This window comes from Podospora anserina, chromosome 3 (genome assembly GCF_000226545.1).
Source record: "Podospora anserina S mat+ genomic DNA chromosome 3, supercontig 2".
In the NCBI taxonomy this organism is placed as follows: domain Eukaryota; kingdom Fungi; phylum Ascomycota; class Sordariomycetes; order Sordariales; family Podosporaceae; genus Podospora; species Podospora anserina.
The window spans coordinates 2404375-2431148 of record NW_001914856.1 but is presented as its reverse complement, the minus strand read 5'-3'; the positions used below and the strand labels follow the sequence as shown (position 1 = coordinate 2431148).

Below are 26774 nucleotides of genomic sequence, written 5' to 3'. Positions count from 1 at the left end.
GCCAGAGAGGTTCTCACATGAAACAGCAAGAACAATAATCACTCCCAAGATCCTGTTGTGGGTATCTTGACACCCCACCCGAGTCAAATACATTTTCTCTTTGTGTCAGAAACCAACGATACTAAACACCCTCTTTTTGACGGCGGTGGTTTGCAAAAGATTTTTGCACAACACATTCTTCCCCAACTCATTCAAGCCACAAAGCCTATTTCCCTTTTTTTCTCTTTTGGAGGGGGGGGGGTTATTATTATTTGCAACTGCAACGAACAATGTCCCGACCACCACGACCTTCAACATCTGGCGGGTTCAACCCCAACCTCCGTCTCGATCGGGAAGTCTACGGGATAATCCAAACGTTGGATTCGCAGAGGGAAAAACCGGGGAGGTTGGCAGTTTCGACGGTTTATGACGCGATCAAGAAATCAAATTCCAGTGTGGCGAGGCAGAAGAAGAAGGTTTTGGAGGAGTCGATTGAGCGGGTGCTGGAGGTGAGGGAAAAGCAAATGAAGAGGGATCGGGAGGGGGAGGACGAGGAGGATAGTGATGAGGTTGTGGAACGGATGGAGAGGGAGAGGAGGGAGGCGAGGGATGCGGGACTGTTGAATCGGCAGATTGCGAGGGGGTGGGGGTTTGGGAGTGCGAAGAGTGATGATGGGGGGAGGTCTGTGGAGGATAACGGGGCGGGTCAGGATGGGGAGGAGAGGCCTCAGGCTACTGTTGGGACGCCTAAGGATGGTACTGACAGGCCTAAGGAAACGACTGATAGGCATGCGAATGGGGAACCAAGGCCTAAAAAACGAAAGGGCACGCCCAAGGAGGTGGACAGAACGCCCCCGACAGGAATCTCGATACGGGATATCGCCGGTGTGGACGACACGTTGGAGAGGCTGATGCAGGAGATCTGGTTCCCGTTGAATGCCGGGGAGGCCTGTGAGAAAATGGGGTATCGGTATGGTAATGGTGTTTTGCTTCATGGGCCGTCTGGCTGCGGGAAGACCACGCTTGCGCACGCTGTTGCTGGGAGCGCGGGCGCCGCGTTTATCCCCATTTCTGCGCCTTCCATCGTTGGTGGTACGTCGGGCGAGTCGGAGAAGAATATCAGGGATGTGTTTGATGAGGCTATTCGCATTGCGCCATGCCTCATTTTTTTTGACGAGATCGATGCCATTGCTGGCAAGAGAGAGAGCGCGAACAAGGGCATGGAGGGCAGAATCGTGGCCGAGATTATGAACGGGATGGATCGGATCAAGAGGAACACGCCGCTGGGGAAGAACGTGGTGGTTTTGGCGGCTACAAACAGACCAGAGTCGCTCGACCCAGCGATCCGGAGACGGTTTGGATCGGAAGTGGACATGGGCATGCCGAGCGAGAGGGCGAGAGAGCAGATTCTGCGGTCGTTATCACGGGATTTGAATCTTGCCGAGGATGTCAACTTCAAGGAGCTCGCCAAGCTGACACCTGGTTACGTGGGCAGCGATTTGCAATACGTCGTCACGGCAGCGGTATCAGAGAGTTTCAGCGGCAGTCTTCAGCAGCTCCTCCAAAAGGCCCGCGGCCTCAGGCCAGCAGATGAGGACGCCAGCGAGGTCTCCAAAGCGCAGCAGGACTGGCTCCTTCTCGAAGAGCACCGGCAAGCCTCCTGGGGAGAGACGCAAATCTCCAACGAACAGTTCAAGACAGCTATTTCTCGCGTCCAACCGGCCTCCAAGCGTGAGGGCTTCAGCACCATCCCCGACACCACTTGGGCCAACGTCGGTGCCTTGGGAGACGTCCGCAAGAAGCTTGAGATGTCTATCATCGGCCCTATCAAAGACCCAGAGCTCTTCAATGCGGTTGGTATCAAGCCGGCAGCTGGTATCTTGCTCTGGGGTCCTCCAGGTTGCGGCAAGACTCTCGTCGCCAAAGCCGTCGCCAACGAATCCAAGGCGAATTTCATCTCCATCAAGGGTCCAGAGCTGCTCAACAAATACGTCGGTGAATCCGAGCGGGCGGTCCGTCAACTATTCTCCCGCGCCAAGTCTTCTGCTCCATGCATCTTGTTCTTTGACGAGATGGACGCCCTCGTGCCAAAGAGAGACGACTCCCTCTCCGACGCCAGCGCCCGCGTGGTCAACACCCTCCTCACCGAACTCGACGGTGTGGGCGACCGGAGCGGCATCTACGTCATTGGCGCAACCAACAGGCCAGACATCATCGACGAGGCCATCCGTCGTCCTGGCCGCCTGGGAACCAGCATCTATGTCGGTCTGCCTGGTCCGGAAGACCGCATCGACATTCTCAAGACGCTCTACCGCAACACCATCACTCGCCAGCAACAGCAGCAGAAAGAGCAGGAAAAGGCCGCTGCTGCGGAAGCCATGGATGTGGATAATGAAGTCGCCGCTGAACAACAAGAGCTTGAACAGGAGGCTGACTTGTCGGAAGTGGCGCTGGATCCCAGATGCCAGGGGTTCTCTGGTGCTGATTTGGGCAATCTGATGCAGGCGGCTGCGCAGGCTTGCTTGGAGAGGGCGTACACGCTTAAGCTGCAGCAGATGGGGCAGCATGCTACTGCAAAGAATGGGGTCAAGTTGAAGAAGCCGGTGATTACGAAGGAGGATTGGGAGAAGGCGCTGTCGGAGGTGAAGCCCAGTGTGAAGGATGCGGAGAAGTATGCTATGATTGAGTAGGTTTTTATATAGTTGGGAGAGGGGTAGAGGAACAATAGGATAGGGGCGTGGGTAATACATTTCGACGTCTTTTTGGTTGGAATGGAGGTGTTTTGGTTAGTGCAAGTAGGTGTCATCTGGTTGTGTGATGGGTGCTCTGAGGAGTGTGGTATGTGTCTTTTGAAGTGCAGAGGGTGTCTAGGTGCTTGCTGGGAGGTGTGTGCTTGGCAATAAAAGGCTGCTCTAGGGCACTACATCAGGTGTGATGTCGGCTGTGACAGGTGTTTCGCGGGTTGCAGACATGATTGTATATGAAGAGTCGTGTGTCTCATATTGCCCGTTTCTATACAAACATCCCGCAAAAGAACAGAAAAGTAACAAAAAACGCCTGCTAGGTACCCAAAGACTTACCCTCCCTAACCATCCGTCTATTTCATAAATTCATTTCCAGCCGCCAATTCCCACCTTACTCAACCTTCCCACCCCTGAACACCCTCCCCGGGAGCACCAACCCGGTAAAACCCCCCGACCAGCAAAAGCACCAAAACAGGACAAACAAGAACTTTGACAGGATGGACAGACGCTGATCATCTCGCGAAGGGTAGGCCTCAACCTTGATGTCGCTCCTCGTCAACGCCTCGATAACACCCCTCTCCTGTTCCAGCTCTTGCTCCTCCCTCTTCTTCCTCCTGGCCTCTCTCACCTCCTCGTCAAACCACCCCTTCACCTCTTCGCACGCGTCGTTGAAGCGGTAGATGTAGTACTCCCTTTCGTGCTCGGGGATTAGGACTACAGTCCCGGCCAGGGCGGCAGTGAGGAGGAAGATCCTCCAGGCCCAGGCTCTTCTTTCGATTCTTTTGAGGGTATTGACGATGCCTGGAGTGGTGGTGGGGTTGGTGAGGGGGGCAAGTTTTTGGAGGGTTTGGTCTGTTGATTCTTGGATGAGGCGGGATAGGTGGAGGGAGAGCTGTTGTTTTAGGAGGAGGTCGATTGGGGGTTGGGCTGGGGGGTTGACGGCTTGGGCGGGGGTTGGTGGTGTTGTTGGTGTTGTTGGTGTCGTTGGTGTTGCTGGTTTTGCTAGTGTTGCTGATGTTGCTGGTGCTGGGGTTGCTGGTGTCGCTGGTGTCGCTGGTATCGCTGGTGTTGCTGTTGTTGCTGATGTGGCTGGTGCCACTGGTGTCGCTGATGTGGTTGGTGTTTCTGTCACTTCTTCCCCATGTTTTCGGATCTGTTTCCGGAGTTGGTCGGCTTCGTGCCAGGTGTTGGTTTTGTGAAGTTTTTGACGGAGGGAGAGGATGTCGTCTTGCTTGGTGGTGGTAGTGGTGGTGCTGGGATCGGTGGCCTGTTTCTTTGGCTCTTGATTAAGTTTGTCAGAGTCCTTCTTGTCACTGTAGTAACGAAGGGGGGTTTGGCGATAGAGAGGAGTGAGGCGTGGTGCTTGATGGTGTGGTTAGCAGAGCAAATGGCATGTGAGTGTTGGGCATTCTCACCTGTTCCCCTCACGGTGAGGGGCACCACTCGTCGGGTTATCACATGGCGGGGGATGATTTGGAACATCTTCAAAGTCGAAGCAATGACTGCTCGATGTTACAAAGGGAACAAGAAGGGAGATGATAGAATTCCAGATTGCTGAGTGCTGTGATCCTCAGCAAGACTTTTTGTGAGAGGGTTGATTCTCGTGAAAAATTCTCAAATCTCACAAGAGAAGAGGGGAAGTGAACCACCTGCAAGGGCGGGAGGAAGCGGGCTTATCTTGGTCGGTTGGTGATACCCGATGTATGCCGACATGCCCGAAAAGTCGATTGAGAATATTGGGCTTGTGTGCTTGATGGATTGGATGGTACCTTACTACAACCATTTGAATCCACACGATATTTGGACTGGCTCCTCAAACCACCTAGATTGTTCTTGCGTAGTGAAACGCTATGCCCCTACACTGATACGTGATCTGGATGCAATGTTTTACATATGCGAACAGAAATAAAGGCAAGATAAAAGTGAGAGCAAGTTTGGGTTCCAACTAACAACCCCATGATACCTTATTACTGTCCATTTGGCAGGCTGGTATACCATGAACAACCCACATGAAGCTCTGAACTGACTGTCCTTTCACCCTCAATCCCACCATCAATCCCACCATCATTCATCTCATTCCCCATCTCATGCCTCATATTCATACATAACCTCATCATCAGACCACCCATAACCCCCATTTACATCTCCATTTCCCCTGAACCTGCCCCAATCACCTCCCCTCCTTCAGCAACAGCAGCAGCAATCACTCGATTCACCCCCCTCGCCTCCGATCCAGCCCGCAAATCATCATCGAAACGAAGTGAGACGAACATGCATACAGCCATAAAAACGGATACCATTGTGTGCCGCCCAGTCTGACTTCTTGTATAACCCGGGATTGTGTTCCCATTCTTGCAGGGGCTGTTCAGTACCAGAGTGATCGCTAGTATCTTGGTGGTGCGAGAGCACCTGCTGCGGGCCAAGTGGTTTGGAGAATCGAGAAGTTCTTTTGGTGAAAAAGGTGGTTTGGTGCTAGGTATTGTAGCTAGATACTTGATATGTTTACACGAAGGTGTGGCTGTGTGTTGAGCGGGCAAGGTTACATGAATGTTTTATGGTCAGGAGCACCACCGTTCGGATGACCGTCTGGCGAGAAATGTTTTGGAGCATGGCTCATGGTCACTTCCCGAGGGGGGTTAAATGTCCCAGAATGTAGACTTGCAGATATTTACTGTGAGCGATTCGTCTAGATATACCATGCCTGCGAGCATATTGTCTAGCCTCCACGCGTTTGACTGTACGCTTCTCTCGAGGTGATCAAGTAACCGTCTGAACGGGCAACAGCATAGACAACTTTGATTTGACTGACCTGAACTTCACAATCTCTAAAACGAGTCTCCCGAAAACCCTCCCAACGGAGTCATCACACATCACCTTCCTTCCCTCCCCCTTACACTCTCCCCATCCCCTCAAGCGAATCCCTCTCCCCCATCTCATCAGGATGAACCGTCCTCCCCGGCTTCCCCATCCCCAAAATCCACCCCCCCTCCTCAACCTCAACAACCCCATACCGAATCGGCCTCCCCCCCACCCCCTTGAGCAACCCTCCAATCTCAGCATTAGACGCCACCCCCTCCAACTGCACCGCCCGAAAAGCCTTCGCAACCTCCAACGGCGACATCGAAACCTCCCTCCCCAGCTTCCAAAACCCATAATACAAAGGCATAACCGCCACCGTAGCCAAAACCGTAACCGCCACCGCCCCATAGAGAAACGCCATGTTAGCTACAAACACCGCCACCGTCTCAGTCTGCTCCCCCTCCAGCATCAGCTTGTGTTCAGGATCCGACGTGTTCACAGCCCGGAGAGCCGAGCGCAACGCCAGTTCGCGAACAGCTTCATAGATAATCGGTCCCGGGTCCTTGAATCTGCGGTTGCAGTTGACTTCGTCGGCAGCCGTCGCGGCCATCTCGTAGGCAAAGTACCCTTCCGACAGCGCATCCCACCGGTGATAGTCCTGCATGGGCGTCACCGGTCTGATGGTGTAGTTGGCCGAGAAGCGGTGGTTCAACAACAGCGCGAGTCCGCCGTGCGTAGAGCTGGCCCGGTTCATATCTTCCATGGCCTCGTCAAAGGTCTCAAGCGAGACTAGCTCGTCGTGAAGGGGCGACGGGCTCGGGCGAAGTTTGATGGTGTTGTTGGAGATGGTGATAGGGTACTTGACGACCGCTGGGTAGATGTCACTGTTCTCGGAATTTAGCCAACAAGCTCAAATGTCTTCTTTGTACCTCGGTGAGAAACAGAGATACATCAGGGGAGAATGCAACAACTGGTGGTACAGTACACAAGACGTAGGATTACATACCAGTTGCGTGATCGAACCTCGATGCCATGCGTGGCGTCTATACACCCCTGCTCCGGCTTCCACACAGCATCATAAAAGAACTGGCGGCCGTCTTTTCTCGTGTCCACCTCCCGAAGGGGATTCTTCAGCAACGTGGCCACGAATTTGGCATTCCACAAATCTTTTGGCTTCTCACTGTAAACCGGAGAACTGACAAAGACGTTGGCACCGAGACCCGTGTAATACTGGTACCCTTCGTCGACCTCGCTGTAGCTCGGGAGTCTAGTGGTATTCTCAGCCGTGCAGTCAAAGCGATATCCCACAGCAGTGATCTCGGTCGTGTATTCTCCCGTGATGTTGACCCCATCACTCTGAATCATCATTGGCGATCTGCTGAAATACTCCCCCATCACCTCACTAAAGTTCTTCGCTGGGCTCAGCTCCTTGTACCTTCCAAGCGCCACAGCGCCAAAGCCTTGTGGGAGCCGCGGAGCTGCATACACCGGACCGATTTGCACACCAGCTCTAAAGTCTTCTCGAGTTCTTACGCCCACCGCGCGTTGCAAGAGCGGGGCGTTGATAGCCACAATCGTTGCAAAGGAGCACGCAACAGCCGTCTTGCTCAGGCCTCGGCGAAGAATGCTCTCCACAGCATCGACTATGCCACCAGCCGCTGCCCAGCGCCAGTGTATATCCTGAACAAGACTCTGACGAGCCGGCCGCATAGCAAGATACCACCACGTAATGGCAGCTCCTCTTACCAGGGCAACTTGGATGAGGGCATTGGCGACAGTGGAGAAAATCGCAAGAAGAACCGGTGGTGACACAGCCCAAGAGTCGACTTTCGTGTCATCTGCCCGAACTGTGATGGAGATCATGAGCCCGACCAGGATAAAAGAGAATAGTATGGACAGACTCGCTATCCAGGGGAAGCGTGGTCCAAAGCCTGGTGTCCATGGCTTTTCCGGTTGACCTGTCTTTGACTTCTCGTTGTTGACGAGGCTCGCGCCTTCTGATACTGGTGGTGGCCTTTCGTGGTCGAGTAGTGGGTGTTCGTTGTGGTTGTCGTCCATATGTGTGGTCTGTGGCCTCGTCATTTTGCTTCAATGCAGGCTGGGAGTGAACAGAGCCATCCAGCTCAATAGAGAGAAAGCTTGAAAACAGAAGACATTCGATGAATCAGAGCTGTGTCGATGCCTTATAGACCCTCGTCGCGACCTCCTTCCACACGAACCGTGCATGTTACAAGGCACTCCTTCGGCCGTCAATATGGTCCAGTGCAATGAAAGCCAAGAACAAACAGCCACTCGCCGTGAAGCTTGGTGTTGGTTGTGATTGGGGGCCGACCGACGATCGACCCAAGGCTTAGACATCTGCATAGAAATATGAAGCAGGCGACATTATCAGCGTGTATGTAGGTGCTGGAATCCGAGGGCTGTATATTATGCTGTGATACGTGATTGGGCTCTGTCCTACACAGCTGAAGTTCGAGTCGCTGATCTGTCGAAATTCGAGGGTATTTCGTCAGTCATACAAGGCGATGTCGAGGCACTGCGGAAGCCTTCCAATGGTATGGAGAAAGATAGCAGACGAACTGAAAAATAGGAAAAACCCTGACTTTGACCATTGATGAAGTTGATGAGAAGGGAACGATGTGAAAGGCAGTAATTATAGCCCCACATACGCCATAGTTGCACTTGCCTTTCGAGAGCCTCGCTGCACAAATTGAACAGTTATATAAAACGACTTCGAGTGAAGAGCGAACCAGAAAGCAACCTCGGGTCCTAGGACTGACAAGAGCTTGCAATTTTTCTAGGTAGTCACCCACGGAGACATGTCACATACAACAGATCAGAACAAATCCTTCAATAACATGTGCCTCAATTCACCCGTCCCCCTTAAACTCGCTATCATCCAGCCACCATCTCATCTCTTCACTCAAACATAGAGTACGTAGCGTTAGCGTAGTAGTTAATAGTAGTAGTAGGATGTAGTAGTTAGTGTATAAAAAAAGCCTTGCTCCCACCACCACCACCGCCCACCACCCTTCCCAGCTCGTCCCCTCCCGTTCCCTCCCCTTCGTTGCAAATAAGGGGCACGTCGGCGCGGGGGGGGGGCGAAAAAACGAAACCACAGCAAAACAAACACCAAAGCGTTTCAAAAAAAAAAAAAGACAGCAAAAACACCAATCCCTTTGCCCCCACCGAAAAAAAAAACGACCAAAAATGTTTTGAACAGTTCCTCTTTCTTTGCCCTCAACCCCCTCTCATTTCCATTCTCTTTTGCTCTTCTCGTCTCATTTACATGTTTCACAAGAAGCAAAACCACGGCTGCTTCCACAACCTCCCTTCCCCATCCTTCCGATGATGACCAGACTGTTGATGATGTGCTTGTGTTTGCCGCTGCTGCTGCTGCTGTCCCGTTATAATCCTGCTAGATGATGCACCGCTTCCCCTCGTCGTGGCAATAGAGGACACACCTCCCCAGCTCTCGCTTCTCGTTTCCCTCGGCCCTCCTCCTCCTCCTCCTCCTAGTAGACCTGACCCCCACACCCCAGGTACACAACTCCCCACCAGCAACCCAAACCTGCTGCTGTTATGGTCCCTCTGTGGCAGCTGAGTATCCCCCTACGAATCATACCCATTCTTGCCACCTCCGCTATTCCTGTGCTGCTGGTGTGCTGGTGGCGAGTGCTGACCATAGTGATCTTCCCCATCGTGGTGCAGCGTGACACTGTTGAACTCCTCAAACGGATCTGGCGTCTCGGCTCCTGGTGTCGCTAACCCACTATCCAGCGGCACACCCTTCGCCCCCATCGGCCTGGACCCGCTGATGTCGACACTGGCAGACTCCTTGACATTTCTGAAGTTGATCGTGTCGATACCACGTCCTTGGTTGGGGATAATGGGCGGCTTCATGTGCCTGATAAGGGCCCACTGCGTCGTCCGGAAGAAGCCGTGGGTCTTGATGTCGGATGCACCCGCCCTGGCGCCAAGACGACGGTTCTCGTCTTTAATCAATAGTTTGCGGATCAATGACTTGCAGAGGCTGGGGTGAGAGAGATATAGCATTAGTAATGGCTTCTGACAAATGCGATGGTGCATGCGACTGCGATGCGACAGGAGACTCACTTTGATATTTGCGGTGCGCCCGCGTGGTCCGGGAAGGGAATGTCTTCGCGCAAGATGTTGGCGAATGTCGCATTGCGGTTCTTTCCCTTGAACGGTGTGGTGCCGTACAGCATTTCGTAGATCAAAATACCCAGCGTCCACCAGTCGACGGCGCTGGTGTGCCCGCTGCCCTTGATCACCTCGGGCGCGATGTACTCTTCTGTGCCAACAAAAGAGTTCGTTCGGAAGTTGGCAATGCACGACTTGGTATCGATGGTTGGCAGCGATGTCGAGCTGGTGCCGTTCTTCCCTAGAATCATCGTCGGCTTGCCGCCGGGATCAGACTGTTTTGACAAGTCGAAATCTGAAAGCATGATATGGCCAGACTGATGAAGCAGAATATCTGTGACGGATTATCAGCACACATCCCACACGGCGCATGCAGTGATCGAGACATACTCTCTGGCTTCAGATCCCGGTAAATGAAACCCATCAGATGCAAGTACTCCAACGCGGCCGTAACCTCAGCCGCATAGAAGCGGGCGTCATCCTCCGATATGCACTTGCCCGGTCTCGTCTGCAACGCCCTGAAAAACTCGCCGCCGCTGCAGTACTCCATGCACAGATAGAGGTAGTCCTCGGACTGGAAAGAGTGATAGAGAGTGACGATAAAAGGGTGGTTGCTCGTCGCGAGGATTTCCTGCTCTGCCAGCGCTCTCTTGATCTTGTTGCGCTTGATCATCTCCTTCTTGCTCAACACTGTGTGACATGTCAGCCAGCACATTCCTCCAGCCAAGGTTGGACAGACTAACCCTTCATGGCATACAGCCTTGAACTCTTCTTCTCCCTCACCAAATACACCTTACCCACATCACCCTTACCAATCAACTTGATCTTGTCGAAACTCTGGGGGCCTACCTCCACATTCCGGACCTTGATCGAGTTGGAGCTATACGTCCTGCGGAACGCCAACGGCGACTGGTTCGGTGGTGGCAGCGCCCCGAGGCTATCCCCTTCCGGCACAGACGTGGCCAATTCCACCGCGCTGCCGGGTGGTGTCTGGGCGTCGGCAAATCCCACGCTCGTCGAGTCCTTACTCTCGGCGAGCGGCTCCTTGCTAAGCTCGGCGGTTTGTGGTCTTTCCCCGCTGCCGTTGCCCTTGGAAAACAAGCCCTGTGCATTCGGGGCACTGGCAACCCTCCTCAATTTCCTCGCGAGCTCCTCCTTGGTGCTCGCCGATATCTTCTCCACGGGCCCGCCGTTGGGGCCGTCGACCTTGAGCATCGGGGTGTCGGGTGGACTCGGGGGTACGGACCCGTCATTGTGATGTCGTAGGCCGGGCTGGCCCTGGTGGGCAAAGTAGGGGTTCGCATGAGCAGTCGGGCTCATGGCCTCGTCGAGCGGATGTCCCTCGCTAGCGGTGGTCGCGCTGCGCAGGCGGCCGACGCTGAAGAACCTCGTGTTGCGGGAGGGCTTGTTGTTCTCGGAGCGCAGGGGGCCTGAGACGCCGCCGCGCTCCCGGTCCGGGGTGGTGGCATCGCGACTGCTGCTGGACGAGTTGATGCGGAAGAAACTCTTTATCTTTTGCTGGAAGTGGCTATCGCCATTTGTGCTTTTGGTTGACGGCATGGTACGGTCGTCGGGGCAGCTCTCATGGGGCTCGTTCCATGTTCGGTCTGCAAAAAAGAGGGATTGAAAAGGCGAAGGCGGATGACGACCAGCACTTAGTTTAGAGAATGGGGAACGTGGACAGTGGATGTGGATGATGTTGGGGTGTGGATCGTGGGCGTGGCCGTCCACTAGAGATGATGCAGAGAGAGTGCCAGTCGGGGCCAGTCGGGGGGCAGTCGGCGCCCGCTGCGGCTTCCAGGGATCCAGGCCCCAAGCAAGCCCAGCTCAGCGACAGCGGCCCTGGGGAAGAGTCACGGGATTCTCCGCTTGTGCCCTGTTGCAGGGCTGTGTTATTGCAACCACTCAGCGCTCTTCCTCGGAGCCACGCCTGACCTGAGCCTGGTATTCAGCCTCTTTTTCTTTTGTTGAGCTGAGAGGGCAACATTTATTATTTTTCTCAAAAGTTTATGATTTGCATGCTGTGCTACGTGGACCATTGAAGCAGTCCCTGACAACCAGGGCTTCCAAGCGGCCGGAGAAACAGCCAGCCATGTCAGGTGGCGACTGAGCGGGCGAACTTTGTTTTTTTGCTCTTTGGCACGGGAACTATATCACAGAACATCAGGTAATATTTGTATCAAAATTATACCAAAATATCAGAGCATGAAAAAGTCAAGTCAAGGATCGGCCTTTTCTTGAGATCTCACAAAAACCCTCCGCAGGATGAGAGTGCATATCCAGAAGTTCTAGATGCCACCTTGGCTTACACCAGACAACCACTGACAAACTCTCGCCTTCCACTTTGGACCAAACGGGCCGGTTGACCTTGACCAGAGAGTCTAACACGGATTAAATCCCCTTATTTCCGAGAGCTCAACTGGATTGGAATGAATGGCTCGTTGCCCTGGGAAACAAGTCCGCCCTTTTTTTTTTATTTGTTTAAAATAAAAAAAATTAAAAAACTCTTTGGTGCCTTGGTTGAACTGCATATTTTTTTGCTTAGCATTGTCGTTGGCCTTACCTATACGAAGGAAATAACCCCACCATCCTCCCCAAAAACAAGGAAGAGAGTCTGTCATATCAAGAGTTTAAGCTACCAACTGATCTACGCGAGGAGCATTCCGGACCACCCGATCGACCACCGCACCCGAACCAAAAACCGCCCGTCCGGCACTTGGACAGCTTGACTTACAAATACACTAAAACGGGGCCGCGTGTCACACTCACACTCCAGGTCCGTTGGTCGAGTCATGTCACCGTGATGATATTTCTTGCTCTTTTAGGCCAAAATGCTATGCAGTCCGTTAAGTGTGTTATCATATACAAAATATCTCCATACCAACACGCAGTAACGCGATGATGGACCCCATCAGCGCCAAAGATTAGTAGCTATGAAAAACCAACCGCCATGAATGATAACCGCTCTATGTTTTCATGGCAATCGGCATAAATTCCCGCCTCAACAGTCCAGTACTCATCTCATCCGCCCCCTCCACTTATCCCTCTCCTCCTTCTCCTCCACGGGCAAGATAACACCCTCCCCCGTCACCCACTCCGCATACTTCTTCAGCTCCCTTTGCCTCAAGTTCCTCTTCTCCATAAAGGCGATAATAAGCTCCATCTGCTTCTCATCATACTCCGGCTCGTCTGGCGCGTTCTCATTAGCCTTCTCAGTCAGGGCCGCTATTTTTGAAACCCTTCTCCTCTTATCCTCATCTGTCTCGAGCTGTTGATCCGCTACTGAGGGTGTAACTTGTCGCCCTTCCTCATCGAATAAATATTTCGGTAGTGCCGGCAGCATGACTTCAGGCTTGGGGCTGACAGAGGTGTTCTGCGGTCCGTCACCGCAGTGCCAGGCAAACGGTACAAGATGGACTTCTTCGACGTGGGTGCGAAAATCATCTTGAAATCGGGGGGTTGGCGAGGAAATGCATTTCGCCCATTTGCAGACTATCAGGCCGTCATCGCTGTGCTTTTCGTCTGGTCTTGCTACTGCTGATGAAGAGGATGAAGGCGCCGGTGAAACCTCTGGCTGGCCGTGAACAATGAAAATATGCTTGCGAAGAGTTTCCAGATTGTGAAGCTGGGCTGGGCAGCCCTCCCATTCACATATAAAGACGGGAAATCTCGGATTGAGTTTCTTGTACTGGTCCCGTGCGGTCTGGGCTGGCTTCCGCCCTGGTCTCCCTCGAGACTCCCCGTCAGGCTTGAGCTTCCCTGATGGCCTGCCAGCTTTCCCTGATCCTAATGGTCGCCCAACGGATTTCTTGACCTTCTTAGACGTTGTTGATCCTGGCGTTGATGTCGAGTATGCTTGTCCTGGCCTCCAGCCTCTTGGTCTGCCGCGCTGCTTCTTAGATTGCGCTGTGTCGTCTGTCGGCTCCGAGGTATTTGAGGCCGAACGCTCAATCTCATTAACTTTTGATGATTTGAGTGTTTGCTGACCGGTCCCGTAAAAACCATGAGGTCTCAAACTAGGGAGAACATCTGAGGTGACGAGTTCGTCTGCGGACAGCTCCTCCTGTGTTATCACTGTGTAGGCCACTTTCTTGGGACTAGAGTGAAGAACCACTTGAAATCGCTCGGATATCGGTACTGCTAGTCCAAAGACTCTTTGCTTTGGTCTTGGGGTGGTGTCGGAATCTTGTTGTGGTGTGAGGTCCAATAGTTGGTGTTCTTCAGGTAGTTCATCGTCGACGTCCATTTGATCCCTGTCCCACTCCTCTTCCTCTTCTTCTTGTTCGTCCTGAGAATCTTCCACATGACCCGTGCGCCCATTTTGTCGTGGTTGGTGATTATTGCGACGGCCGTTGGTTTCCTCCTCTCCATCATCATCATCATCCTCCTCCCTCCCCTCGCCATTTTCATGCTCATAACCCTGGTCGGCCGAAACACTGCGTGATGCTGAATTACCGGCAGCTCCTTCCGCCTCCCATTCCGGATCCCAAGGCATGACCAGAAAATGTTGCTGGTGAAATTGCCGGGGTTTTAATTAATTCCACGTGTTCTGCGCGGTTGCTGTTGTGAGTCGCGTTAAGCTACCTGTGGCATGAGCAGCGTGTGAAATGAAGATTAATTCATGTGCAACGTAGCGCGGAGAGAAAATACTGTAAAAATCTTATGAGTTCATGAGACTGGAGCAAGACGCTGAAATGAAAAAAAAAATTGAGATCGAAAGAAGTTAGATTAATGGGAGCAATCAGAATTCGCAAGACACGAGTGTAGTCGTTAATTACAGGGTTGAAGGGCAGATTGGAGGGATTTTGGGGGCACAGACCATAGCTTCCGGGTTAGGGTTGCCGTATAAGTGAAAATAGAGAGCAAACAACATGCTGAAATTGACGAGATCCGTTTGATGTACCGAGACTCAAGAACATAAATCCAGTGTAATCTATGATCTTTTTCTGCATTGGAAACTTTAATTGCCCTTGTGACCTAGGTGTGACCTACAACGAGGAAAGGGCATTCGGGACCAATTCATTACCCTGACCCATAGGAGCTACCCGGCACTCACACCAACACCAACTTGTTTTTACAGGTAAGTCATACAACATAGACTCACAGATCCTGCATCACCCATTCGATGGTCGGGACAATACAAGGAGACAAAAAGTAGCGTAACAACAAGTTGATCAGTAATTCGTTACCAGACGAGCTCACTCATCGGCTTTCGAATCACCGACGTCGAGCTCGTCATTAATCAGCAAGAGACATACAAGGCGGGGTTCATCGTTCATCTCATTGAAGCAATCGAGCACATCATTGAGCATATATATAATCAACCATTTCACCAATCCTTTCAGATATCTACCCTTCACCTCGACAGCATCTCATCTCACAACTCTGCCAATCATATACTGTTCCCATCCCACCAAACTCACCTCCCCTACACAACAACAACTCCCCCCCCCAAACCCTTCACCATGTCCAAATTCTACACCATCATCGCCGGCGTAGGCGCAGGAACAGGCCGCTCACTAGCCCTCCGCTTCGCCAAATCCTACCCCGTCATCCTCCTAGCCCGCACCCCCCAATCCTACGACCCCATCGTCACCGAAATCACCTCCCTCGGCGGACAAGCCCTCGGCATCCCGACCGACACCTCCGACGCCACCTCCCTAGCCTCCGCCTTCCAAACAATCAAAGACCACCACAAAGACGCCCACCTCGCCGCGGCAATCTACAACGTCGGCGCCGGCTTCGCAGTCAAACCCTTCCTCTCCCTCACCCCCACCGACCTCTCCGCCTCCCTCTCCTCCAACGCGGTCGGCCTCTTCAACTTTGCGCAGCAGACCCTCCCCCTTTTGCTCTCCTCCGTCTCTGCCTCCCCTCCTCACCCCCCTTCTCTCATCGTGACCGGAGCTACCGCTTCTGTGAGGGGTTCCCCCAAGTTCGCTACCTTTGCGGCAGGGAAGTTTGCTGCTAGGGCGTTGACCCAAAGCTTGGCGAGAGAGTTTGGTCCTCAGGGGGTGCACGTGGCGCATGTTATCGTTGACGGGGTGATTGACATCCCTCGTACCAAACAGTGGGAGGCGAACGGGGGCGTGGAGGATGGGAAGATCAATAGTGATGCTGTAAGTCCTGACTTTGGGTGAATGGGGATATATAGGGGCGTTGCTGACACAGGGAAAATTAGATTGCGGAGAGTTACTGGCATTTGCACACGCAGCATAGGTCTGCGTTTACGCAAGAGTTGGATTTGAGGCCGTATGTGGAGAAGTTTTAAGGACTGTAATGCCATGAAGCGAAATAGGGGTCTAGTCCATGTTCTGATATGGGAAAAGCGTGATGTTGCTGTTGCGATATGCGGAATATATCATTCAAATCATAACCAGCCTGGTTACACGCTACTACTGGAAAAGGTCAGTGTTCATCATGCCAGCCTCGTCAAACGCGGAGGGAAACAGAGACTGTATACGCCCAGTGTTGACCTCGCCCAAGGCATGCCCAATCTGTGTGCTACGTGTAAAAGTAGGTAGATAAAGATGTCCCCAAACGCCCAGCCAGCCAATCTTCCCCTGATCCCACTGAATTACCAATCTCTTCAAAACCTGCCAGACTTTCTCCCAGTACGTTATACAAGTGACATGCGAATGGCACGGCGCTGTTGCCGCCGAGGGAAAGGAGCTTCTCTTTTTGGGCTCCACTCGCCCTCGAACGGCGGCGCGACGTTGTATTTGATCGTTTGGTTTGCTTAATTTCAAGTGCCAGGCTCTGATGGCCCAGCCTCCGCAGTCGCCTCTGTTGCCGGCAAGGGGATGCCGTGGAGTTGAGCCAACCGTTCCTCTTCCTTCTTGATCCTGAGCGCCTCCGTCTCCTGGCGGAGCTTCTCCAAGTTCCATGCAGCATCGTCTTCTTCTGGCTCGTCGTCGTCGTCCATTGTCCGCCAGTTGCCACTTTCGAACAGCGCACGACCAGTGGCTTCCTTGGCCTTCCTGAGAGCCTCCTCGGCCGCCTTCTTGTCCAAGCGCTCCTTCTTCCATTTGGCGAACGTCTCGGGGGTGACAGGTGTGAGGGTGCCGGTGAGCTTGTGTCTTTCGGACTCGAGGAACTCTTCGATGGTGAGCGTCTTGAGTGGCGACTTGTCGAGCAAAGCCTTTTCCGCCGCACGCTGCTCCTTGGTCTTAAGGACGAATCTAGGATGTGTTAGCAGATTTGCAATAGGTCAACATAACCAGAGACACTTACCCAGGTGGAAGGGCATGCTTGTACATGCACTTGTCACCGCCGTTCGGGCAGACCCAGAACCAACCGTACTTGCCGTCCTCGATGGCTGAAATGAAGAACTTGCACACCTTGTCGGTGGTGGTGCGCTGGTTGCCCTTCTTTGACAAAACGACGGAACGAAGCTTCTCTTCGTCCCAGTCGGCCGATGTTTCCTGCTTCTTCTTGTCCTCATCTTCTCTAGTATCGGTGTATAGATTCTTCTTTTCCACCTTTCGTTCCACCTCTAGGTCGTGCGAGAACTTGCACTTCTTGCCCTTTTCACAGTTGCCCTTCTTGAAGAAAATGCACAGCACCGTCTTGGGATCGACACCAAAAGGAACCTTTTGAATCTGGGCTGGCTTATTGAGGAGCAGCTCGGCCTCCCTCTTCGCGTCCTCGGCGGCCTTCTTCTCACGCTCACGGGCAGCCTTCTCGGCCTCCTTCTTCTTCTGCTCAGCACTACCAGCTGATCTCATGGACGACTGGAGATGGGCAATCGTCTTCTGAGCGGCAGAACCCTTCTTGTTCTTCATGCCAAAGGTCTTGTCCTCGACAATCTTCTTGGCGTCCACCTTCTTCCCGCCGCCCTTCTGATCCTTCTTCGGAGGCATGATGGGCGATGTACTAACTCGAAACTGCCAGATTGACGTTTTATATGGCTGTAGGAAATGTGCCGAGTCGACGGCGTAAGTGTGAGTTTGCTCGGTCTGGCGATATACGTCTGCTGCGCGGTGCCAGTCAATTTTTTGCTGAGCGGGCCAAATTCCAGTTTCGAAGTTTCCAGGCGGGGGATCTTTCAGTGCATGTCCAGCGAGGTGGGTTGGAGTTTCTTGAATGGGGGCGGGACTTGAATGACCCACTTGGCCAGTGCGCACAGCCCTGACGTCTGAGCAGCCTGCGCACGTGACGAGCTGCTCCCCCCATCCCTGCTAGAGACCGCGGGTACCTGTACATCGGCGACCAGGAGCGAGCTTCCAGGTGGCTTCGAGACTGGCTGGGGCGTGAAAGCTGTCCAGATCGCCAACTTTGGCACCAACATCAACTCCATCTATCAACTCTCCACAGCATTAGAGGTTTGCGCAAACAAGGCACGCTACAGGTATGGGGCTACATATCCTATCCACGGGTTCATTTCTCTTGTACAAACCAAACTGATTGACTAGAAGCCCACTGCGCGTTTAGCTCCATACTGTTCCCAAACCTCAACTACACGACAGGCCGACGTCCACCTACGTCCACTCCACCGCGATCATGATTACCGACAGCGAGCTTTACAGCCTTGCCATCTTCCTTGGCTCGGCAGCCATGGTTCTGATTATCATCTACCATTTCTTCGAGGTCAATGCCAAAGATCAGCCGCCAGTAAACGCAAAGGGTCCGGCCAGCAAACTGAAATGAAGATGGATAGAGGATATGGCTGGTATTGTACAATAGTACGGGAGGTTTCCGACAGTTTTCTACGAGTGCACCCATGTCGCCTTCGATTTCCTATCCACGGGAGATGGACAGCTACCTAGAGCTACGCATGCAGGGAAAGGGTTGCTTGGGGAGTGTCACAGAAGGGTTCCAAAGTATACCGAACAGCAGGACACGGGCAGGTCAGGTGGCGATTCTGAGTTTGTTGGGCGAAAAGGAATAGAGAGCCACGGCTAAGCACCATGGATTTTATGGCGAAAGCCAATTCATACATGAAGGAAGGACTGAGAATTGGTCTGGTGGTCTGAGGTGGATTCAACTTTGTCTTGTCTTTTCTCATACCATATAATAGGAACAAGAAACCGTGTTGGAGTTCTCACTCCTGTTATATATGAACGTTGCCCACATCGTCTTGGGCCTGGCATGGCAGCTGTGACCAGATGACGAGATGAACAGGCTGAAGGTGTTTGTACAGGTACAAGGAGTAATCAGGCTGTGGCTGAGATATGACTAGTCCCAGTTAGTGCAGTAGTGGGGGCTGTACACGCCACCTCACTGGCCCGCTGCGTCCGGCGTGCCTGGCGTCGCTGGTCGGTCAAGCCCCCCCCCAGGTGCCACCCTCAAATTCTCGCGCGCGACTCCGTTTCCCTTCTGCTCTCTCCTTCTCCATCAGCCAACAACCCAGCCTGCACCCTGCCCATCGCCATCCTTCATTTCACCTTGGCCAGGCCTGCAACCCAATATCGTTGCCATTCTCCCTTTCCGACTTGCCATTAAATCGCTTCGGAATCCAACTTCATTTCTGCCCTCTTTTTTGCCTGCAGTCGCCGCCAAACACACGCGACTTGCAGTCACCTCCTAGCCAACTCTCGCGATTATTTTAATCAGGCGACCTCCTTCTTCATCGCCCGACCACTTCGCGCCTGCCATCTCTCATACCAGTCAACGTACTGCTTGTCATAAACCACGACGGCAGTTCTCACTCTCGACCAACCACTTTAACACACTCAATCTTTTACATCTTTCACTTCCCACCGTCATCATGGGCAAACTCGATCAGTCTCTGGATGAGATCCTCTCCAGCCAGCGCAAGAATAGCCAGGGCCGTCGCCGCTCCCAGCGTCGCTCTGTTGGCGCCAAGCCTGCCGCTGCCCCCGCCGGTGGCATCCAGAAAACCACCAAGCCTGCCCGGACTGCATCCAAGCCTGCTTCCGGCAAAGGTGCCGGTTTGACCGGTGAGAGCAAGATCATGGTCAGCAACCTGGTATGTCACACACCCCATCTCTTTGTTTGCTGTACGGACCCGTTTGCTAACTTTTGCGTAGCCCAAGGATGTTTCCGAAGCGCAGATCAAGGTATGTTACTACCAGTGAGGCTCTTCACGCCTTCGGATTTTGTCGACACACTTCATTCCCGCGGGATATCTACCCACGTCCAGTCCTCGGTGGACCTTTTACGGTGGTCATTTGACACCTTCAGCGCTTGCAAGCGACTGTCTTGATGCCTAGTCTCCTTCCTGACACGCAAGTGCGCCCCGCACGATACTGCTGTCAAACCACCGGAAGTTGAGCAAGCCCGCGTCTCACTGCACCTTCCAACCAGCTTGGGCTGCCTGGCAAGCACCCACGGTTCGGGACGACTGCGTAGACAACCACAAAGGGCACCGGCAATATGTCAGACAGCACGCCGAGCTGGGTGAATATCGCACAATCTCGTCTGGCTGGTCACCAGATTGATGATGGCGTTTTGAGCGAGCTTAGCAGTGAGCTGTAGAAAACACAACGACACGTCCTCCCCCAAGTCATAGCTGGGTGAATCCATCAGGCTGGGGCTCGTGTCTGTTGGTTGCTGGAGTTGCCAGCGAGGCAGGTTCCTTTTCTTTGGATTAGGCATATTTTTCTCCTGTCTGTCGGATAGGGGTACGGGTGGGATACGTCATACACTGTCATCTATCGAAGATGAGGCTCTGCGCACGGGAGCACGAGGTCGGACGAACGGTTTCAGTGGATGTCGGATTTTTCACACCTTCCAGTCGCTGGTGATGCTTGTTGGGGGATGTTGCTCACTGCTCTGCTCGCTATTTTTGGTTACGCTTTCGAAACGAACTCTCGCTATACGATGGCTCTTCAAGGACGCTGGTCTTTGGGATTTGAGACTAGTCGCTACGGATGCTCGAACTTACATTTTGCTTGACGCTAACCACCGAATCTCCCACGATAGGAATACTTCCAGCAAGCTGTTGGTCAGGTCAAGAAGGTCGAGATCTCCTACGGCCCCGGGGGTGTCAGCCGTGGTCTCGCCCACGTCACTTTCCACCACGCCGATGGAGCCAGCAAAGCTTTCTCCACTCTCAATGGTCTTCTCATTGACAATCGCCCGGTCAAGGTATGTTTTAACTTTGGAATGGCATGCAACAATCAGCACAGTCTAACTCTCTCCAGGTCGAGGTGATCGTTGCTTCTGCCGATCTCATTCCCCAGCCCAAGACTCTGGCTCAGCGTATTGCGCAGCCCAAGGCTCAACCCAAGTCTGCCGCCACTGTCAAGCATGGTGCCAATGGCGCCAAGGGTGCTCCCGCTGCTGGCAAGGCTGGCGCCAAGAAGGCTCCTCGCAAGGGCCGCAACAACCGCCCAGCCAAGAAGACTGCCGAGGAGCTTGACTCTGAGATGGCTGACTACTTTGACAGCGGTGCCACTGAGCCTGCCGCCGCCAACGCTGCCGCGGCCCCAGCTGCCGGTGGTGATGCTGCGATGGAGGAGGACGTTCTTTAAACAGTACATTCTTTGGGATTAGGAGTCATGGGGTTGTTAATGGGTCTTGCTAGCGGAAACTTGATACGATATTTATTTGGGCGGTTCGGCATGGGTGGATGGGTAGGGCTCAGATTTCCTTGCGGTGCATACATGCAGGCACAGATTGATACTGCCGCCTTTTTAAGTGTTTGGCTTAATTGTATAATCATGATTAGCGAATTTACTCCGATGCAAGGGGTTGTGAAATGCTTGCTTTGGCCGTTGTTTCCGACAGTACTAGAATTGGTTGGCTCTCATCATGTTCAATGTGCGCTCGTAAGGTACATGAATCTCCGAGTGACAGAACCTGGGGGCTATATGAGTAATTCAGCCGACCTTGGGTTCCTGTGTCGTTTCTCTTATTCTACTTCACAAAGACAGGCAGATCCAGAAATGTACTCGGATAACAAACTGTATGTAGACAAGACCGCAAAGCAGCCATCTCTGCCAATGAACCATAACACCTACAACGCCAGACATTAACCCATTTCCCATGTTGAGACATAAATCAAGAGCTCCCCACCCGCACACATTCCATGCATTTTGATGCCTTGTCACCCTCTCCTCCACCGCCTTGGCCCTGTGACCACAGATCAACTCCTCAACGCCTCCAACCGATTCCTCATCTGGTCCATCATGGCCTCTGTATCCTCCTCCTCATCCTCCTCCACCTGTTGCTGCTGCTTTTGCTTCTGCGGCAGCGGCGCACTAGGCAGCGCACCCGTCTTGTCCATCCTATCCTTCAAGATCTCACCCAACACCTTCTCCACCTCCTCCTCAGCCTCCTCCTCCTCTTCTTCATACACCTCCGTCTCGGGCAGCGCATCCCCGACCATCTCCTCTATAATCCCCGCCTTCATCAACTCCACACTCAACTCCTGCATCGTCCCCGCCAGCTCGGGCAGGCGAATCAAGGTGTTGACGTCCTTCATGATGCCGACGCTGGCTTTGATGCTCCCTTCTATCTTGCGGAGGGCGAATGCTTCATTGACTTGCATTTGGACGGAGGTGAGCTGGGCTTTGAAGGTGTGGAGACGGTTGGTCTCCTTGCGGCGCTTGACGAGCTCGCGGGCGAAGTCGCGGATTTCGCGCTGGGCTTGCTTGGTTTGCTGGTGGTTTGGGCCGAGGCGTTGGGCGCGTTTGTCGGCTGCGAGGATGAGGTTTTTGGTTTTGGTTTCGATTGCGCGGGCGTTGAGGATGTCGCGGTCGATGCGGCGGATGTTTTGGCGGAGGAGGGCGTTGCATTTGCGCACCTGAGAGGGGGGGGGGGGAGTTAGATACTGGGAAGGGGAATGGGGGAAGGGCGGTTGGACAGGAGGGCAATAAAAGGGGTAAAACACATACCTGTGCTTGAGGGTCGGGTTTGGTGAAGAGGGAGCGGAAGGTTTCCATTTTGGTGGTGGTTTGCGCTGAGGTTGGGAGGAGATTGGTGGTGGATTGAGTGGACAGTGTCGCCCCCCTCCCGCCGGTGTTATGGGTGAGCGATGGATGTGCTAAAGTTGGGGTAAAGGGGTGGTGATAGTTGAGTCGTTGTCGTCGTCGTCGTACGTGTCGCGGTTGGCGGGTGGGCGCTGACGTCGTTTCCAGATTGGGGAACGAAGCCAAGGTGGGACTCGGGTTGGCGATTTGGAGCCTCACTTTGCAAGGGACTGGTGCATAACCCTGTGTCTCGAAAGTCCCCGCTATAACCCTGACCTGGATGTGGAACTGTCCCGACCCCGCTGCAGCGGCCCGCCAAGGCGAGCCCCGCAGTGGACTTCTCCTGAAGCTGGAGCTTGTGCCGTTTTCATCTCTTTGCTCTTCGGTCACTTCACCGATGGATGAAACTATGCAGTAAGAGCAGCTTATCTTCCTTCCTATTGGTTAGATTTACGGATTTCTTGTGCAACACTCGGCATGTGTTGTAAAAGGGGCACATGAAGCCTGCATTAATAGAGACCTCCCCCAACTGCTACCCCTCACTCGACACCCACTGCGGTGTAACTATCTTGACAAGACCTTTTTGGGTTTGATGCTGTGAACTCACATCGAATAGGTAAGATACAAGGCTGTACAGGCCAGAGTATATTTATAGTGTAGACCATAGGACGAAACAGCTTCTAGAACGGTCACCAACCTTCCTAGATCGCTTGGTAGTAGTATCGTAGGCTCGTGTCCGTAGCCGTAGTCCCCCGCAATTGGTGACCTCAGCCCTGCCGATGGCCCGTGCAGCTTAATCTTTGGGCTTCTCATGAATTCCACCAACACCCTGGCTGGCTGGGAACGGTAGCAGGCAGGTGCAGCCTCGTCACAAATAAACCAAGACACCCGCGTCTCCCCTCCAACGACGTCCACCTCCCAAACAATTTTCTGCAGCAGTCGTAGTGAATTCACGATCTTTGCTCAATACCACCGCTCCATCAAACTTTCCACCCGAACGATCTCTCTCCCTTGTTCCTTGAACTTTCTTCTTAACGTGAGTTCTAGCTAAGCGCCTGAGAAGCTACCCCTCCTCCACGAACTTCAACCCATCGGCAGTTTACTCACCTTTCTACCTCCAGCACACATCACAATGGCCAGCACCGTAACACCTGAGGGTAAGTAGCCGATCCGAGTTTTGTTTCTCACCATGGCAGAATCCTTCAAAAGGGTAGACCGAACACACTGGCCTGGTAGCTCAACGACGCCCCCCGGTCTCCGCCTCCCCGGGTCGTGGTTCGCGACAGCTGAGGTTTGGCAAACTGCTGCCCTTCCTGTTCACCGCAATCCAAACACTCTCAAAAATTGACAAGGCTGACCATGTCTCGCCATCTGCAGTCCTCTGGGCGCAGCGCTCCTCCAACGCCGACCCCGAGAAGAACTTTATCTACCTCACCATCAACGTCCCCGATGTGCCAGCGTCCAATATCAAGCTGGACGTGAAGCCCACCGGTCTCACATTCACCGGTCACTCCGACACCCTCAAGAAGACCTACCATGTCGAGCTCGAGTTCTACGCCGAGATCGACCCTACCGCGAGCAAGATCAACCACACGGCTCGCGACGTTGAGATGAAGCTACGCAAGAAGGAGCTGACCGAGGAGTACTGGCCTCGCCTGCTCAAGGAGTCTAAAAAGATGCACTTCCTCAAGACCGACTTCGACAAGTGGGTTGATGAGGACGAGCAGAACGAGGCTGAGGAGGAGGACTTCTCGCAATTTGGTGGCATGGGTGAGTAACTTCCTAAACTCCTGACAAAACACCTTGTTGCAGCGTATGCTAAACACATTGTGTCTGATAGGTGGCATGCCTGGCATGGGTACGTAACTTGGCCGAATACATTGCGCGGTCGGATGGAAAACCGGATCCGGGACACGACAGGCTTGATCCGACTCTACCATCGGATTCTTGGCTCTTTGACTTCTTGGGCCATGATCATTTTGCTGACTTATTGTTTCGCAGGTGGCGCTGGCGGCGACTTCGGTGGCATCGATTTCTCCAAGCTCGGTGCTGGGGCTGGTATGCCCGAGGGCGATGACGAGGAGGAATCGGACGACGACATGCCTCCTCTCGAGGGTGAAGAGGAGGAGGCCGCCAAGAAGGACGCCCCCAAGGCGGACGACGGCAAGGAGGTTGCTTAAGTCTGTGAAGCCGGCGACGAAACGACACTTCAACGCGTCTTGGGTCAGACATAGACCACAGGGATAGCTGACGTCCGGTATGGAAGGGTGAAGCTACGAACTGGTTACCTGGGATAAACAAGCATCAGCATTAGCCGAATCATTGGACCCACCGTTCGATCTCATAGGCAGCAGAGCAATCTGGTTAGGTATTTCGAGGGCTGTTCAAGGCTCTCTTGGCGAATTGAAGCTACTTTTCTACTGACGCATATACACGCAAGTTTTGCCCTGTTTTGGGTTAATGTTTTTTGATCGGTCTGGTGTCTCTTGAAGCCCGAGTGGTGTGTCTTAGCTGCAAGTTCCTTAGACAGGGAATACCGTAAACGGCTTTGCGACCAAGGATGTTTGCAATGCGCCCGGAAGATTCATGGGAAAGAAAATGGCATGGATCACTAATCGCTAGTTCCCGAAGAGCCATGCCAGTAATATGGCTGTCAGGTGATGCTGATACATCAATGACGTTGGGGAGGCAGGTCATGCGTCCCATCTAGAGTTGTACAAGTGCATGCCCTTTCAGCTGAGACTCCCGACTATGCCGGGCTGTCCGTCCTCTCACCTCGCGGTCTATTCTCTTCAACAGCAACTTTTCTCTTAGCCTCCGGAGCATTCCCGTCGCTTTTCTTGCAAGCCATCAACTGTTGCAATTTCAGAGTACAGGGGAGGAAACCCATGGCCGACACACACATCACCGACGCTTATCTAGAGGGTTAGCACTCCTTGGACAAGCTCGTGACACAAGAAAGGACTCTGTTTGACTGGCTGCGATGGTGACGGAGAGTACTCCGGGTTCTGGGAGGGACACCATGGGAAAGAACCACGGGGGTATGTCATCACCGGTTTGTGTAGAGGACTGAGGGTATCACCAAGCGGCTGGTGGTGGCTGATGAGGGGTTGAATGGTATACAAGTGAGGGGGAAATGGTGAGATATTTGCAACGCTAGAGGATCTATTAGCCTGGCTTCACAAGCTCGCAGTCAGCGCTCGTCTACTATTTTTTTTCTTTCGACCTAATAGCGCGAATGGCGAGTCTTGCTAGCTGGGCGTAGGTAGCTTCAAATTGACCAAAATATTCTGGCAGGAGGGAAGGCCACTGTGGGATTTTGGCTTCTTATCAGAAGGAGAGAAAAGGTTGGCAGCCCGGTTTTTGTTCTGTCCATGATCTTGTTGCAAGATAGAGGCAAGCAAACACTTTTACTTACCCATTTACAATGTTGTTATATCACCAGCTCACAGTCGGTTTAGTTTTGAAAGACGAATCGTCAACAACGCCGCCTCCGACAGCAAGCAAAAGTACAAAAGATGTCATTCGGCGATAACACCGACAGCGGAGGAGAAGAAGACGACGCCTTCACGGCTGCGGACGCGGCGTATTACTCTAGCCAAGGGGCCAGCATGACAGCTTGGGGAAGTGATGAGACGTGGAGTGATCCGCTTAAGGATGGCACCAAGGGGAAGGGTGGTGGTGGGAACAAGAAGGGTGGCGGTGATAAGAGTAAGGGGAAGGATATGAAGAAGAAATGACATCGTCCGACGGAGGTTGGATTTGGAAGACTATATGGTGGATAGGCTTTCTTTTGTGTTTGGGTTTTGTTTGTCGCATTTTCATCGCCCTCGGATCTGGGGGGGTGTATCGCTCTTCTTTGACAGAGGCGGTTTCGTATTTATGAACTCAGCTCAATGATTCTGAACCGGTCTCTTTAACACCATCTTGATGGAAGTCAACGTGAAAAGACATGGTCAACAAACCCCCTGAAACAACTTAATATACGCCCCATCCCACGTAAAGCTGTAAATAACCGTATTGAACACACCCCTCGCCCCACTTAATTACACCAACTTCACCTCACACCTCTCAAGCTTGACCCCACGCGCGTCACTTCTCTCATTCTCAATTATTACGACCGCCATATCTCATCAACTCACGACAATATTCTCACTACTTACCACTTGCCTTCACCTTCACAACCACATACCTACCCAACTCAGAAATTACA

General features: G+C 53.0%; 11 protein-coding genes across 11 annotated transcripts; 5 read left to right on the top strand and 6 right to left on the bottom strand.

Annotated features, from left to right (window-relative positions):
• Positions 1 to 269: 269 nt before the first annotated feature.
• PODANS_3_8790 (uncharacterized protein) lies at positions 270 to 2669 on the top strand (the record flags this gene model as incomplete). Its single annotated transcript, XM_001909651.1, has 1 exon — positions 270 to 2669. The coding sequence occupies one exon, from the start codon at positions 270 to 272 to the stop codon at positions 2667 to 2669; it is 2400 nt and encodes a 799-aa protein (XP_001909686.1).
• A 445-nt stretch (positions 2670 to 3114) lies between these two features.
• On the bottom strand, positions 3115 to 4205 carry PODANS_3_8780 (uncharacterized protein; the record flags this gene model as incomplete). The annotated part of the gene is made up of 2 exons (XM_001909650.1): positions 3115 to 4085; positions 4139 to 4205. The coding sequence occupies 2 exons, from the start codon at positions 4203 to 4205 to the stop codon at positions 3115 to 3117; spliced, it is 1038 nt and encodes a 345-aa protein (XP_001909685.1).
• A 2268-nt stretch (positions 4206 to 6473) lies between these two features.
• PODANS_3_8770 (uncharacterized protein) lies at positions 6474 to 7604 on the bottom strand (the record flags this gene model as incomplete). Its single annotated transcript, XM_001909649.1, has 1 exon — positions 6474 to 7604. One exon carries the CDS (start codon positions 7602 to 7604, stop codon positions 6474 to 6476), a length of 1131 nt encoding a protein of 376 aa, XP_001909684.1.
• A 1530-nt stretch (positions 7605 to 9134) lies between these two features.
• On the bottom strand, positions 9135 to 11246 carry PODANS_3_8760 (uncharacterized protein; the record flags this gene model as incomplete). The annotated part of the gene is made up of 3 exons (XM_001909648.1): positions 9135 to 9927; positions 10043 to 10376; positions 10430 to 11246. The coding sequence occupies 3 exons, from the start codon at positions 11244 to 11246 to the stop codon at positions 9135 to 9137; spliced, it is 1944 nt and encodes a 647-aa protein (XP_001909683.1).
• Positions 11247 to 12702: 1456 nt separating this feature from the next.
• Positions 12703 to 14181, bottom strand: PODANS_3_8750 (uncharacterized protein; the record flags this gene model as incomplete). Its single annotated transcript, XM_001909647.1, has 1 exon — positions 12703 to 14181. One exon carries the CDS (start codon positions 14179 to 14181, stop codon positions 12703 to 12705), a length of 1479 nt encoding a protein of 492 aa, XP_001909682.1.
• Positions 14182 to 15151: 970 nt separating this feature from the next.
• PODANS_3_8740 (uncharacterized protein) lies at positions 15152 to 15954 on the top strand (the record flags this gene model as incomplete). Its single annotated transcript, XM_001909646.1, has 2 exons — positions 15152 to 15802; positions 15865 to 15954. The coding sequence occupies 2 exons, from the start codon at positions 15152 to 15154 to the stop codon at positions 15952 to 15954; spliced, it is 741 nt and encodes a 246-aa protein (XP_001909681.1).
• Positions 15955 to 16428: 474 nt separating this feature from the next.
• Positions 16429 to 17545, bottom strand: PODANS_3_8730 (uncharacterized protein; the record flags this gene model as incomplete). The annotated part of the gene is made up of 2 exons (XM_001909645.1): positions 16429 to 16864; positions 16917 to 17545. 2 exons carry the CDS (start codon positions 17543 to 17545, stop codon positions 16429 to 16431), a joined length of 1065 nt encoding a protein of 354 aa, XP_001909680.1.
• Positions 17546 to 18185: 640 nt separating this feature from the next.
• Positions 18186 to 18332, top strand: PODANS_3_8720 (uncharacterized protein; the record flags this gene model as incomplete). The annotated part of the gene is made up of 1 exon (XM_001909644.1): positions 18186 to 18332. The coding sequence occupies one exon, from the start codon at positions 18186 to 18188 to the stop codon at positions 18330 to 18332; it is 147 nt and encodes a 48-aa protein (XP_001909679.1).
• A 1060-nt stretch (positions 18333 to 19392) lies between these two features.
• PODANS_3_8710 (uncharacterized protein) lies at positions 19393 to 21121 on the top strand (the record flags this gene model as incomplete). Its single annotated transcript, XM_001909643.1, has 4 exons — positions 19393 to 19614; positions 19676 to 19705; positions 20571 to 20735; positions 20792 to 21121. The coding sequence occupies 4 exons, from the start codon at positions 19393 to 19395 to the stop codon at positions 21119 to 21121; spliced, it is 747 nt and encodes a 248-aa protein (XP_001909678.1).
• Positions 21122 to 21735: 614 nt separating this feature from the next.
• Positions 21736 to 22534, bottom strand: PODANS_3_8700 (uncharacterized protein; the record flags this gene model as incomplete). The annotated part of the gene is made up of 2 exons (XM_001909642.1): positions 21736 to 22395; positions 22487 to 22534. The coding sequence occupies 2 exons, from the start codon at positions 22532 to 22534 to the stop codon at positions 21736 to 21738; spliced, it is 708 nt and encodes a 235-aa protein (XP_001909677.1).
• A 1159-nt stretch (positions 22535 to 23693) lies between these two features.
• Positions 23694 to 24741, top strand: PODANS_3_8690 (uncharacterized protein; the record flags this gene model as incomplete). Its single annotated transcript, XM_001909641.1, has 4 exons — positions 23694 to 23718; positions 23939 to 24331; positions 24402 to 24419; positions 24563 to 24741. 4 exons carry the CDS (start codon positions 23694 to 23696, stop codon positions 24739 to 24741), a joined length of 615 nt encoding a protein of 204 aa, XP_001909676.1.
• Between the last annotated feature and the right edge of the window lie 2033 nt (positions 24742 to 26774).